General features: G+C 38.5%; 1 protein-coding gene across 4 annotated transcripts in view; it reads right to left on the bottom strand.

The window, feature by feature from the left end:
• Nucleotides 1–14,661, bottom strand: part of SPATS2L (spermatogenesis associated serine rich 2 like) — a 137,579-nt gene that overhangs the window by 29,740 nt on the left and 93,178 nt on the right. For all 4 annotated transcript variants that reach the window (XM_077181229.1, XM_054636339.2, XM_077181230.1 and 1 more), the window contains one exon: nucleotides 10,071–10,134. In XM_077181229.1, coding sequence (XP_077037344.1) covers nucleotides 10,071–10,109 — 39 coding nt within the window. In that variant the 5' untranslated portion in view covers nucleotides 10,110–10,134. The remainder of the gene's footprint in view (nucleotides 1–10,070; nucleotides 10,135–14,661) is intronic.

Below are 14,661 nucleotides of genomic sequence, written 5' to 3'. Positions count from 1 at the left end.
CAAATCCAACTCTCAGTCACAGCAGAAGAATTCTAGCTTAATTCAACTGACAGAATTTGGCATTAGGCTCCTTTCCTAAATGGTCTATTTGCTGCCAAGTGTCTTGACATATTACCTATGCAAATTTAGTGAGCACACGACTTCTTCAACAAGGCTCTTGCATGGCCTTGCTACATCAAAGTTATGACTGATGCTTTTGTGGCATCTGAAAAACAGTCGTATGCATGAAAACAGTCGGAGGCTAAAAGAGAACAATATCATTTTTAAAAGTTCTAGTGGCTGCTCAACATTATTTCAGTTTGCTGTTCCATATACAAGTGACCAGGAAGCTTGTGTAACAAAATCCTGAACAAAGGACATGGGATGCCAAATCCTTCAGGAAACTGCTGATGGATCAGATGCCACAGATGACTCTGGCATGCAATGCTTAAATTTCACAGCATTTGCTACTGCTATACTGTCAGTATCCATTGATACCAAATGGAATTCAATTAATGATGTTTTAATAAAATATTCCTACTGGAATCACATTATCATTTATTTTCTCATCCCTATATATTATAACTGAAAGCAAATAGCTACATGAAACTTTGTTGCTATTTCCTTTTAATGCTATAAAAATTTTACTAGATCAGACAAAAAAAAAAAAATTAAACAAAATTAGCAAAACAAAAGCCTATGATAAAAAATGAGAGACTCTGCCAGACCAGTTTAGCTGTCCCAAATTAGCTTTATGAGCTTCTGAGTCAAGATATCCAGCACGTATTTTCAATCAGAAACTTGTTACTGTCCTGCAAATGTTCATCTGGGATCCTCCTTTGTCATCTTTCTGTGGGAATACATCCTTGATTAGGGTGTACTTTATTTACTACATCCCAATGCCATCATGCTAATTGTGAAGCAGTGTGGTCTTTTTATGGTACTGTGAAATATAATTGCGAAAAAGTAATACATGAAGGTAGAGCTGTTTAAGGGCATTAGGCTGGCTCACATGACAAAAGCATTCACACTACCTTGTTTTAGCTGCCCAGTTAGGTGCTGAAGCACAATCCCTATGGAGTCTCCATCAATGGGGACATCAGAAGGTGATTGAGAGCACTCAAGTGCTCAGATTTGACCAAAATAATCTAATTTTCCTGTAGTATGTGCACCCCACTCCCCAACTACTGTGTTTCCCTGTCCTGTATACTACCATAAACCAGGAATTATGGCATGTTCTCTCATTGCAGTGATGGGACAGCTCAGATTCCTGATGCCTACTGGACTCAGCTTTAGAACTGCAAAAGGCTCGTGCTTGGCTTCAGTACATGTTAGTACAGCTACTTAGGATGATTTACTGTGCTCCTGTCCATCATCCCATCACAACCCTCTCTGCAGCTTCACATTCACCCACAGCACCTCTCAGGTAGCAAGTCTAGCCTTGGGCAGTCCAGACCAAACCCAGAGTTTAGAAGCTGAAGTGCTTGCCTACTTCCCAGGACCCTTTCCCAGAGGCCTATCCCATTTTCTGTCTCATGTTGCTGTGCTATGTCTGAACCAGGCCGGCCCACAAGCTCAGTCCCCAGCCAACAGAGGCTGCTTTAGAATATCTACTGAACAGGGGTAACTTTATATTAATGTTCATACAGAGCATGCTGACAAGTGGACTGCTTGAACCAGAGGTTGTTGTTGCCAGAAACTATGCAGAAAATCCCCTGTCTGCTCAAGTTTCTCTCTTCAGCTGACATGCATGCATGGGAAGAAGTAATGAGTATAGCTCTCTGCTATGTACTGCAGGCAGCCAAGTGAAAACTAACCCAAATCAATAGGATGTGAAGGGAAAGCACTGGAAAAAGGAGTTAATTAATCTAGTGATTGTGGGCACAGGCGTGCTATTTACTGATAAAGCTGCAACAAGTGTGAACAGAGCTGGCTCCACAATAAGAGCTGGCAAAGACACTAAGGTAGAGCAGCCACAAGCTGCAGACATTTTATGTTCAAGCTCATAGCTCTCAAACATTTTCACCATGTGGATTACATCTTCATATTCTCACAAAAAACTCCCCTCTTCTTTCACAATCATGTGAATCGTCTCTCTGCCTACTCAAAATTGCATAATCTCCTTGTGGTAACTGCTTACAGGAAAAATAGTAAAAGAAATATCTAGAGTATTCTAACCAACTTTAAACTTAAGCACAAGGATCTCCCATGGCTTCTAGGTCCTACTTTGCTATGAAAGGTCTGCAAGCCTCGGGAAGCATCTGGAAACAACCAAGTGAGGCTAAGACCTCACTCAGAGCATCAGACAACTCGCCAAACAGTGCACTTAGGAAACTTAAGAAGAATATCTGTAGGGTAGAGGACATTGACACACAAGAACTCACCCAAGCAGGCTATGTTTTAGGCTACAAGATCAACCAAAGACTTTCTGTTTGCACTGGGTGATCTTTGTTAAGAATTTTTTGATTATAGAAAAAGCAGAATTAAAAGCTAAACTGTGCTTCATCCAACTAATACTATAATTAAATAAAAAAGGTTATGGAAACATTTTGTTTGTGGAGATAACCCAAAAAACCCCAGGATGATGATCTTAGGAAAAATGCTTAACAGTACAGAGAAAAGAAATTTAGCAGATGACAACACTGTAGACACAGCCTTGGTTTAGTTGGACTACTAAAAAACTTGATTTAGGGAATTAATATACTGTAAAGCTCAACAGTTCTACTGCCAAAACCCAACAATATTTTTTGCCGACTGTTGCACAAAAAATACATTTGTTTATCTTTCTATTTGGAAAATATAAAAAATTTAGAAGTTTAATGAAAGAATTCCTCAGGAAAAGAAAATCAGATTGCAATGGAAAGCATCCAAGACCTAAGAAATCCAAAATCAGAAGTTGTTTAGACTTTTTAAAATCTGCTTCTCTTATGCTGTGATACCCAGGATATCTACAGGTTAGAGTTTCTCCTAAATTTCCATATTTTTGCAGTGATTTAAGTGGGTGAGTAGATGAAAACTAAAATTTGCAATCAGTAGGATGCATCAAAATTAATACACACACATCTATATCTATAACCATCTCAGTTTAGAATCAAAAGAACAGAGATCCCAAAAGGTTTTGCTCCAAAACAAAGTATTTTGTCTTGTAAATTTTTAGGAACACAATGGCATCATGTTACCATACTTCTGGAATTTCAAAGACAAAGATCTGTGTGCCAGACAGCAAATCTACAACACATGCACTGTTTCACCAATGTTGTAATCCAGAATACATTGGAACTGTTGTACACAGGCAATGAAAATGTCAGCAATTTCTGGACAGAAATTACTGACATGTGGTTACAAGACTCAGATTGTGACCTGACAGTATATCTGGGAAGAGGACAAGGTATATGGAGGGGAGACCAGGCTATAATGACAGCCTTCACCTAGAAATGCAAATTTCAAGGTCCCAGATATTCCAGCCCTTAGTCCTTTAACCCCGATTTCAAATATATAGGTAGATTTCTGGGTCTGAAGCTCATCTCTATTCTCTCATGCAAAAAGTGTCCCATTTGTTTCCAGAAAGGGACCTAGTAATAAAAAAGAAAAAAGCCAAAGGGAGGGATGGGAAACTTCCTGACAGCATAAGCCTAACACAAGTGCACTTCTCCAACTGTAGGTCTTAAGAGACCTAAACAGACTGTGATGAACAGAAGCATATCAAAGCTCCAGGAATGCTTGACAAATGCAAGATGACAAGGTGGATTTACTGAAGGGCTCAATGTGATCTGGATCCAGCCCCTCCAGGTATGCTGGCTGCTCTCTGGTTCACCTGCGAGCTCAGGTGATAAAACAGCCCTTGTGCTAGTACAGCTATACACCTAGGCTTACAAACCTCCAGCTGCCTGGGAGAAGTCCATCACTTCCCAATCCAAAAAACTGTATAGAGCTCATTTTCATGACAGATGTGATAGGATGATGCCAGGGCAGGAGGCAACTTCTAACTTTCTCTCTCTAAACTCATAGTCCTCAAATTCAGTAAGAATATCCATCTTCTTAACATGTAAACAACAGATTATGCAACTAGAATCATCTGGTATTTATGACTTCTCAACAACCAACTCCTTTAAAAAATACTCAGCATCCTAAAGTATGAAAGAAAGTACCCAAACAAAAGAATCCCTTCCCAGGGAATGGTACTGCATTAATGCCATTCTGCAAAGGCTAACTCAGCAGTCTACTTTATTAGATTTCCATTTATGTGGGAGAAAACTTTTTTTTCCTACTTACTGAAACTTGATCATAGGAGAAACAGCATTACCAGACTAATTATTTTGTGAAACATCCTGTTTTTATCCAGTGTAGATTCCCAGTGAACTGCTGTCATCATCTGGATGCTAGACAGCATTCCAGGACACCGAGAGAATTCAGTAACATACCTTCAGAACCACAGATAATTAAAGCTATTAATGTCAGCATTAGTTGAAAATCTGTCACTGACAGCAGTTAAGTTCCTGGGCTTTCCCTCCTGTAGCCTAACAGGAAAGCACATTATTTTGTTTACTAAGAAAACTTTCTTAGAATTTCAGCTTACCAAAGTTACTTCAAAGCAATCACAGACCTAAAATATAAACCTGTGATATTGACTGTATACAGTCAAGAACATGAAAGACAGAACCCAGGTCCACCTCCATTTAAACCCATGATCCAGAGCTCAAGTCCTGCTAATGCTTGCTGCAATTTGAGCCAGACTGTGTCTCATAAGGACCAGAATTCCACAGTCATGAGGATGTTTTTATCTGTCTCTTACAAAAAATGTTGAAGACTGCCCAGAAATGGAATCAAAATTGAAAAAGGTATCAAGTCTCCTCAGATAAGTGTCTACCTCACAATAAAATCCTCAAGGTCTGATCAGATATACTTGACTATTTTTCTGATGATTACTGTTAAACATCTCATTTGAGGCAAATTTTTGGCTCACCTAAAAAAAATATACACACACACACACACACTCATACATATATATAATGAATCAGTAACAGGTTACTTTGGAGGAATATAGCACACAGGAAAGGATGCTGAATTCTACCCTCTCATGGTAGCTTACTCGAAGTCCTCACAAACACTCATCTCACAAGACTTTCTAGGTAAGTCAAGCTCAAAAAGAAACAGAGCCTGCCTGGAAGCTGTGACACCAGATTACCTATTCCACATGCAGAACCAAGCTGACAGCGATGTGCGCTCCTCTAAGCCCTTTACTTTCTCTGTCAAGTTTCAAATGGTTCCCAGGCAACTGTAACAACATGGACTCAATCACTGCCTGTTTGCTGCTCTGCTCCATCTGGTCCCCCTTGGCATCATCTCAAAGAGGATGTTTCTGGTGAATAAGTAACATATCCGGGGTTCAGAGAGTTTGTTTATGTATTTCTGACATAGTGACAAATTAAACTTCTTTGCTGAAAGCTCACGGCTGTTCTGAAACCCCTAAACACAGCTGCTCTAATCCCCCTGAAGTAAGTTACTATTATGGTCACTCAGACAGAAATATTCTTATTCATGCTTGGTTAGGAAAACTAACACCTTCACTTTGCACTAAACATTAGGATCAACAGGTCTTCTCTAAGTTAAGAACTAAATTAATTTATAAGTATGGTTATCAATAAACACAGACATTTCCTACTTTACTTTTACTGCATGTCAGTAGCAAATTTTTTATGTACACAGATACATCATTCAATTCCATTACACCCCCAAATTCTCCCAAATCCTGCGAGTGAAGCAGGGAAGAAGGGCTGCCAGCAGAACACTGCTGGTTTTGATAATCCGGGAATTTAGCATTAACAGATATCCTGGCTACATTAAGCAAGAAAATGCATTTTAAAACCACTTTATGGTAGAATTTTTAAAAAGGTTTTGAACTTCTACACAAACACATTTCATGAATACAATTTGACTTGGTTGTATTAAGAGGGTATTTCTTACATTGGAGATGTTTTTTCCAGAAGCTTTACTAAGTTCATCCTGGTAAACTGAACAAGTGTTGCTAATATCCCCTTTGAGCAAAATGACAGTTTTGATCAGATCTGTGCCTCTCTTTCTGCTACATGATCTCTTCATCACCCTCATACATTCTGATCATTAATTCCTAGTAAGCCCCAAAAAAGTTCTACTTGCTGCAGTAAACTTCTTTAGGCACTTGTTTTTATTTATTTCTCCCTTATTTATTATTTATTTATTATTTCTCCCTTATCCATCAAATAGCCAGGCATTCTAATATGTTATTTCAGGATTCCTGAGAAGTTTGGCTTACTAAGAACTGTTCTACTTGAGTGATGACAGCACCATTTACAGACACAGGTCTGTGATATCCTTAATCCAAGTTAAATGGCTCATCAAGTGACAAACGTGCATTTTGATCAACTTTTTGGTCTTTGAACAGTCCATCTACTTCAACACATGGGCAAAGAACAGCTGCAAAGGTCAACTTTAAGGAGAAAGTTTCCAATCTGTGATTTCACTAATCATTTGAATGATTTCAAATTTACATACTACTTCCATTCCTTCCACTAAGTCCTACTCTTTTCTTGCATGCTGACTATTGCTTATGAAAACCACATTTATGGTGTAATGCAAACAAAACTGTGAAACCTCCAAAACCACATCTGAATAAAATTTTCTTCTTGCAGTGCTGCCCATCTTCTCCTCCAGCTCTGACACTTGAAATGACAAATGAGAAAGCAAGCTTTTCAGGAGAACTTCAGCAAAACATTACTCTTAACAGAATCTCAAAAGGAGAATTTTCTTCTGAATGAGTATTTTGCTAATCCAGCTGACAGCAGATCTCACAGCAAACAAACAAACAAAAACAAAACAAAACCCCAGAAACAAAAACAACAACAATAACAACAACAACAATCCCAGCCAAAAAAATGGACCCAAAAGCAAGTCCTGAAGTTTAAACAATTCCTGATATTTCTTTGGATCAAAACCAAAGTCACATGCCAGAGCTGAATGGTTATTCTGGGGAGCGCCTGATACTCACTCTTGTCTTGTTAAACTAAGAGGGCCTAATTGTTGCAGGAGACAATACATCACTTGTCTTCCTCACTCCAATTTCTTCTTCTTTGGAAGACTTGTAATTCAGAATCTCAGCACCTCTTCTGGTGATATACTAGGTTAATGCTTGAATACCTCCTTTGATTTTATGGATTTGGATGCAAGCCAATGAGTTTAGCTCATTTTACCCCTTAATCCAGTGAACTTTTGTGCATATGATCTGAACTATGTACAACATTTGGTCTCTGAAAATCCTCATACAAAAAATAAATCCTTACTTATTTTCAGGCAGAGAGATGATTATGAGTGTTATCAGAGGCAAGAGGGATAGTGGCATAGTGAAGGAAGACTACAGCAAGGGTCAGGGCAGAGGGAATTATTCTGAGAGAGGTCCTGATGGTAAACTTCTTATACTGGTTATGCACCCAATTAATGACCTTTGTGTCTGCTGAAATGCAGAACTTAGGTTATTCCAGAAAATCTGTGGGTTATGTGCATGAAAATATGGTAATTGAAACAGTCCTGGCTCCCCTACAAGAGTATCACAGCTGCAGGAGTCTCTGCCAACTATGGAAACTTTCATTAGCCTTCCTAACATCACAGGCCAACATTTATATAAATCTCTTGGGGGAGAAAAAAGAAGATACAAAATAGAATGTTTAACCTATTGACTCTATGAACTATTTCAGCTGAAATGCCAAGAATGAATTATACAAGTATCACTACCACAGTAGCATTCTCTTATGACTCAAATTCAGGCTTTACAGAGCCTGGTTGTGAGCATAATGTCCAAAATGTCTGCACTGGCCTCACACCACTTTTAAAACAGTGGCAGAGGTTTTACTTTCTTGAATAACTAGAAGCTGATCACGGAGAGAACACAGGGAAAGGTCACCACTGAAAAAAAACCCCAAACAACTGCTGCCCCACCCCCAAACAAAAGAACAAACATGCTGAAATCTGCATGGGATTTTCACCACATTTTTATCACAGTGAAACAACCTTCAATGTAAGGAGAAACCTGTGTGCTACTTTTGCAGAAACTTACATGAGTAAGTACTTGTGTGCAGATGTACAGCTCCTTTGGCTTCATGCAAGTCCTAGCAAGATCAAAGTCTTAAGTACATCATGATCTGCAAGCACTAAGGCAGAAGAAAGGGAGAACTGGGAAGGGACTGTATTCTAGTCTGTTCTTTTAAACCAGGCCTGCTGGTATTTACATTGAGGGCAATGGATTTGTGAAGCTCAGCACAAGTATTATATTTATAAACCTTAATTTTTTTACCCAGAAATATTGCCTCATAAAAGGTGGGTAAAAGTAAACATTAAACTCACTCTGCTTCAGTGTTGTGAGGGATGACTATGGAAGTTCTGTAAGCTAAGTGAGAAAGGGATGTGATTTTGACTCCCTTACCAGCACACTGTAAATATGTCTGCTTTTCAAACATGCAAATGAAATCCTCATGTTTTAGCAGTTTATGTGCAAATATTATCCAAGACAACTCTGCAGGACTTTTTTAAACTTTTTCCTTGTATTTCCAGTGCATCACTCAAAGACTTCTGGAGCTACAGTCACTTCATAGTTACTCAGTTTGTTGCTGCCCATACAGTAAGCTAAATACAAGATACCAAACAGAGCCACTGCAACCCTGTTTTAAAACACAAGGGACTTGCCCAGGTGCAATGGCTCCCTGAGCACAACACCCTCTCAACTGCAGTATGTAGACTGCATGAGGCTTATGCTGTTTGGTCACTAACCCTTTATGCATTAAATTAATCTATATTTCCAGAATAAAACCCAATGATTTTGCAAAACAATTTCAATTGCTATTAAACTAAGTTTTCAATTTGGCATAGGGATTTAGTGGCACTAAATACTAATGGAAGGTGCAGGAATAAACAGTGGAGCAATTTATAACAGAGTGTATTGATTCAATTATTTTCCTGTCTTAAAATGCATATGGTCATAAACATTTGATTTGGGGCACTCCCAGCTGATATCACACTTGGAACAGCAGGTATCTACCGTGAATAAAACTCCTGTTGCAGTTCTTCATTCTTAAACTTGCAAAAGACAAACACATGATTTGTAAAATCCTGCACTTGTAAAACTGACTTAAATAAAAAATTTCAAGCAACACAGTAAATATGTAGAGCTTCAATTGACTTACTGAGTTATATTTTGGGAATTACTGTACTCTGGCAGCAGGGAAAAGAATTCAATGACATTACTTTCTACTACAAAATCATCATGCTACTCCATTTTAAAACCCTGTGCTTTTATTAAGGACTAAGGAAGACATTCAACACCAAGACAGAGATTCATATTACCATGCAAATCCTCAAGCACAATGAGCAACACAGATGTTAACACCAAATATAAGGTAAAACCAATGAAAAAACAGGCACCTGGGCAGTGCAACAGGTAAGGAACTGTTTCCCATAAAGAGAAATAGAGAAAAAGAAATTCTAGGGTTAGATTGTCTCTTCACAATCTGACTGCTGGGAGTCACAGATGATCTCCTGACCTACCTCATATCCTAATTAGCTTTAGGTCCTCTACTGCTCCTGAAAGGGTGATGAGGCTCAAGCTCTAGCCAAGGATAAGGAGAAGACTCACTCAAGCACATGGAATGCAGTTAAAAGCAGACATACTTTCATAGGAAAAAGTAATATACTCTTTGCAGGTCCTGCACTTTTAGGAATTGCTTTAACTATTATTGGCAGAAAATTATATCTAAAGGGCATGTTTCTTCAATGGTTGCATTTTGTACAGCAACAATCATCCCAAATTGCTGTTCTCCACAGCATCAGCGTGCACAGGAATTAGAAAGGAACAAGAGAATTCTAGCTGACAAAACAGTCTCTCTGCAAAAAAGTAAAAATGCTTCTCACCACACAAGATTCAGATTAGTCCTATCAATATCTGTGTGTACTTCATGCACAGAGTCAATACATAATAAAGTTCAGTATATAAACTGTTGGAAAGAGCAGAAATTAAATAGGTATGCAAATATAATTTTGGTTTGTATTGTACTGTTACTTGAACCTACCTTTTCCTTGATATTTACATGAGAATTGATTTCTGCCATCTTTATTCAGAGGAGAGTAGTGTCTCTGAAATAAGAAAAAAAATCAAAGAGATTAATTTGGAGGTTTTAGTCCCAACCTGTCAAAGCTACACCTGTAATGACTAATTGCATATGCTTACCTGTAAGCATTAGAGAAAAATGAGAACACAATGTCCTGCACAGCAGTGCTCAATCCTGCCAAAGGTAAAGCTAGTCCAAATTTCCTACCTTCCCCAGATGAGTTCTGCAAGCACATTTAAAAATGCCTTATAGCTATGACTCTGGATAAAAGGCATATCACACTTCTCCCAGCCATGTCTCCCATACCCTGTTTTGAGGCTATAAAGAGCAGGAGTACCTTAGATGAACTCAACAGCTCCTGTTTTCTTATTCACCAGCATCCTCAATTTTTGCAAAAAGAATTTATCAATTAATGCAGTCCTAAAAGGCAGCTAAATGTGCCAGGAGGTTGGGCTGACAAGTGCTGCATGGCTGTTTGTTGTTTGTTTTTAATTCATAACTAATTCAGAAGATTTAGTCACACAGCTCCTACTGAAACTAACAGGGTCTGTAGATTTAAATCTCTAAGTCTTCTCTGAAAACTTGGGCACATGAATGGAATTTGCATATGATTAAGAAATCCTGCAATATGCTTTCTATTTCCAGTTATGTGGCTGGGTAATTGAGAGAGACTCTACCACATGATGAAGAGTTAAACACAGGGAAAGGAGTCCTGTTGCCTATTCTTGCTTCCATCAAAACGAACTGCCTTAAATTTCACTAAGGAACAGAGCTGAATCTTCACATTTTAAAATTAAATCACACACCAAGAATTACAGCAAAGACTAAGTCAAATGAAATACAAGCTAGGTTTGGTCTCTCTCTTTAACTCTATTGTACACTGATAAAAAGGTATGGATATATGAGAACAAACCCTTAAGTTCATTTTAAGTTTTAAAGTTGGAAGAGCTCCTTTTCCCCATTTGAGCACTTGCTATGTGGACTGATAAGTGTTCCAAAAATTCTTCTAAATATCTTTTAATGCCCTTAAACAATGCTCCCTCAACTTCTTCTTTGAAACACAGAAGTTTAGTAGAGTTCAAATTGCAGAAATTAAGCACGTCTCTTGCAGTATTCACTGACAACTTTTAAATCTTATAATTAATTTCTGTATGCACCCATTTTCTAACTAAAGAGATGAGAGTTGAGGAAGCATATGGGGAAGAGATAACAGGAAGAAGAAAAAGAAGTTCATTTGAGTTTTGGTCTGATGAAGAGCCAAGTGACTAAAGTAACCATTTCCATTGCCAGCTATTAAAAAGACATGCTTGAAATAAGTAAGGCTGCTCGTGCCATCTCCGTCTTACTATACTATGAAGAGAAGCTCTATCAGAACTCAGATACCTTTTACCTGTATTAAGTCAGTGGCTCAAACGCTTAGCCAAGACTGGAGTCTCACTATGTTTGACAAGCCTTCTTGGCAGCTGGGCCACTGTGTCCCTGGGAAGCAGAGACTTTACTGTCTGCTGGTATCTCAGAGCGGATGGCTGCCCTTCCTGCCCCTCCTTACATGGAGAATGAAAGAGCTCAAATTAGTTTCTTTGTCAAGCCCACCCAAAGGCTAGAAGCAGAATTAAAAACATCTGGACAGAGCAGGCAGGAAGATCACTCAGAAGGTAAGTTCAGGGCAATTCCATTTCCAATATCTAGTGTGTTCCAATAACAAAAGAAAGGTGTTGAGAAATGCTTGTAGCCTGTAGTCTCTAGACAATTTTTTTTAATGTACTTCTTGTCTTTTTCTGTCAGCTATTTCTCATGCCGAAGGGGCAAAGAACATGAGATATAGCTGATAAATTTTCCCATGCAGACTGGAAAAGTCAGCTCTAAAGTTACTCTACGTCTTCACCTCCCTTGCTGCTTCTCATAAAAGCATGGCTTCTATCTAGTGACATCAACCCCACGCTGGAGGGGTCCTATTCTCTGTTTAAGGGGTAACTGTATGGTAAGGAATAGTTAAGGAATTCAACTGGTTTGCTCTTGTATCCAGTACAGAGCAGATTTTGTAATGTTAGAGAAAACTAACACTCTTGCATGCTGAGATCAACGCACTCTTGCATACTGATTCAAATACACTTAATCTGCTCCAGCACCTCAGAACAATAACAAGAAAAAGTTAATCTGTTCCTGAGGAACCAAGCACACAACACAGAAGAAAGCTCACTAAGGGAAGTAACAAACTCTTCGGGCCTTCAAAGTTTATTAATCTATAAAAACCACTAAGTAATGGGAAAAGACCTTTGTCACTTTAAATCCTCAGGTTCTTTTTCAACACGTGCTACCAATTTTGCACCAAAATTTAAAACTGCATCTTGTATGAAGCAAATGAATCCAAATAATGATACTTTGTGAAAGCCTCATGCCTCTCAACTAAGGTTTCTTCAAAGATAGATACTAGCTAAAAAATTCTTGAAATTTAAATTAATTTTGCTGACTAAACCTACTTAGCCAATTCTACTCTTCATAGCAATGCTCTGACTTGATTTAAAACCAGACATAAAAACTTCATGCAACACCTTGCCAGAATTTGATGTGTCTCTTCTCTGCTGTACACTGCAGGTGTTTCTATGATTATAGCCTTCCACCAATAAATGTGGTGCTGATTCAGCTAGCTTGCAACTGCAAGCTACTTCAAAAAGACCAGGCATGCTACACAAAACATACACTCTGCTTCTTTCTTCCTTTCTCTTTTTTCTCTCCCTTTTAAGATACAGAACTAAGAGGACACAAGCTTTTACAAATGGACCCATTTCTCTATACTTTACACACTTCATTAATATGCATTTTACAACTGTCAAAATGAAGATGCTAAAACTGAGTTGGAGCTATTTTTCATTCACCTTCTCCAAGGACAGATAATTGAAATAACATTTATAAAACACTTGCTCGTTTATATAACTCAGTCCAGCACTGCTTGTTACATAAAATACAGATGATACATTAAAAAGAAAATGTCAATGCTGCACTAATTTTTAAAAGCATCATCCTTTATGGCTATACTTAATAGCTAACAAATTTAAATTTCTCACTGTAGCACCAACTGATTTATTGACTTAACTAGTATTTTTTCTCTGGTGTTATTTTAATCTCAGTGTTTAACAATTACTTAGTTTCTGTGGCAAAAGACTACAGCATATCCATAATTTTATGAACAAAATAGTCCCACTGAAGTTTAATCTCCAGGCTCGGATCTAAGTTTGAGTTGCTACATTCTTGTCCTCAGTTCTTCAGCAAAGCTTCTTTCTGTGCAAGTTGTGGAACATCAAAATAGGACCCTCAGCTGAGCCCAAAAGGGACCTAAAGCCAATGCAGAACAGTATTTTACATGTTACCAACAGCATGCACACAAAAGAATTTTTGGAGAAAGATCCCTGACAGAAAATTTTCTGCACTGGCCAAGATTAAGTTAATACAAGTACTCAATTTAAAACACAGAAAACATACTGTATATGAGAGATTCTTAGACTGAATGTCAGCTTACATGCTTTGTCTTTCTCCACATCTGCTTGCATTTTTGCTCCTGAAATGTCATTGCAAATCATGCCAAAAAACTTCCAAGAAAAAGAAATAATGAAAAAAAAATCCCAACAAACTACAAAATCTCTTATATAAATGGGTCATTAATTTCTGACATAAATTTCCAAATGCATTACCTGCAGCAGGAGATCACTCTCAGTTTCTCATTACATCCTGACCTCAAATACTGACAGGGTGTTTTTTCTAAAGCTGTTACACACATCCAAATGAGACATTTCACTTGCCTTGTAAAATGAAGCATTTCAATAGCATTCAAGGGAATGCTGCAGAGAAGACTTGAAAACTTTTGGCAGAGTTTTACTTCTCTTCCCTACCAAATGAAGCAATTTGTATTAGTCTATGCAGTTTAGGCTACCATGAACCTGAACCAGGGCATCTATGGTGCTGGCACATACTCTGTCCTGCTGACCTTAACTGTAAGCAGCAACGTTACAGGCAGACAGTTACAGAAACGGCCTTTAACCACTGCAGAAAAACATGTCAGAGCTCACCTGACACAGCCTAAGGTATGTGCCTGCTGGCTCAGCCTTTACAGAAGTTTCCTTTCTGTCTCCAAGCAGCAGTGAAACCCCACTGCTGCTGTGTTGAGCTTCCAAAGAATGCCCACCACCTTCCCACTGGTACCAGCATCAGAGGTGTTTGGCCCACAGACACCTTCCAGCCAGCCAGACTCAGGTAAAACTGACAAACGCTCCATTCTATACAACATTATGGATGGGGGGGATTGCCTGCACCTCAAGCATCAAAGAATCACAACAACAACTCTGTGTCTTGCCACTGCTGCAAAAACCAGGCACATTTAATTTTCACACTTTAAAACTCTGTCAGATGCTACCCACTCCTAACAACAACAACAACAAAATAATCTCCTTGCAAATACAGAGAGAGGAAAAGTAGTCTATGAAAGCATAAGGGTTGCCAGAAAGATAAAATTTGTGAAAATACCCAGTCACAGTACAGTCTATCAGAGTAGAGACTG

This window comes from Agelaius phoeniceus, chromosome 7 (assembly GCF_051311805.1).
Source record: "Agelaius phoeniceus isolate bAgePho1 chromosome 7, bAgePho1.hap1, whole genome shotgun sequence".
Taxonomy (NCBI): Eukaryota; Metazoa; Chordata; class Aves; order Passeriformes; family Icteridae; genus Agelaius; species Agelaius phoeniceus.
This window is presented reverse-complemented; position numbering and strand designations above follow the sequence as displayed.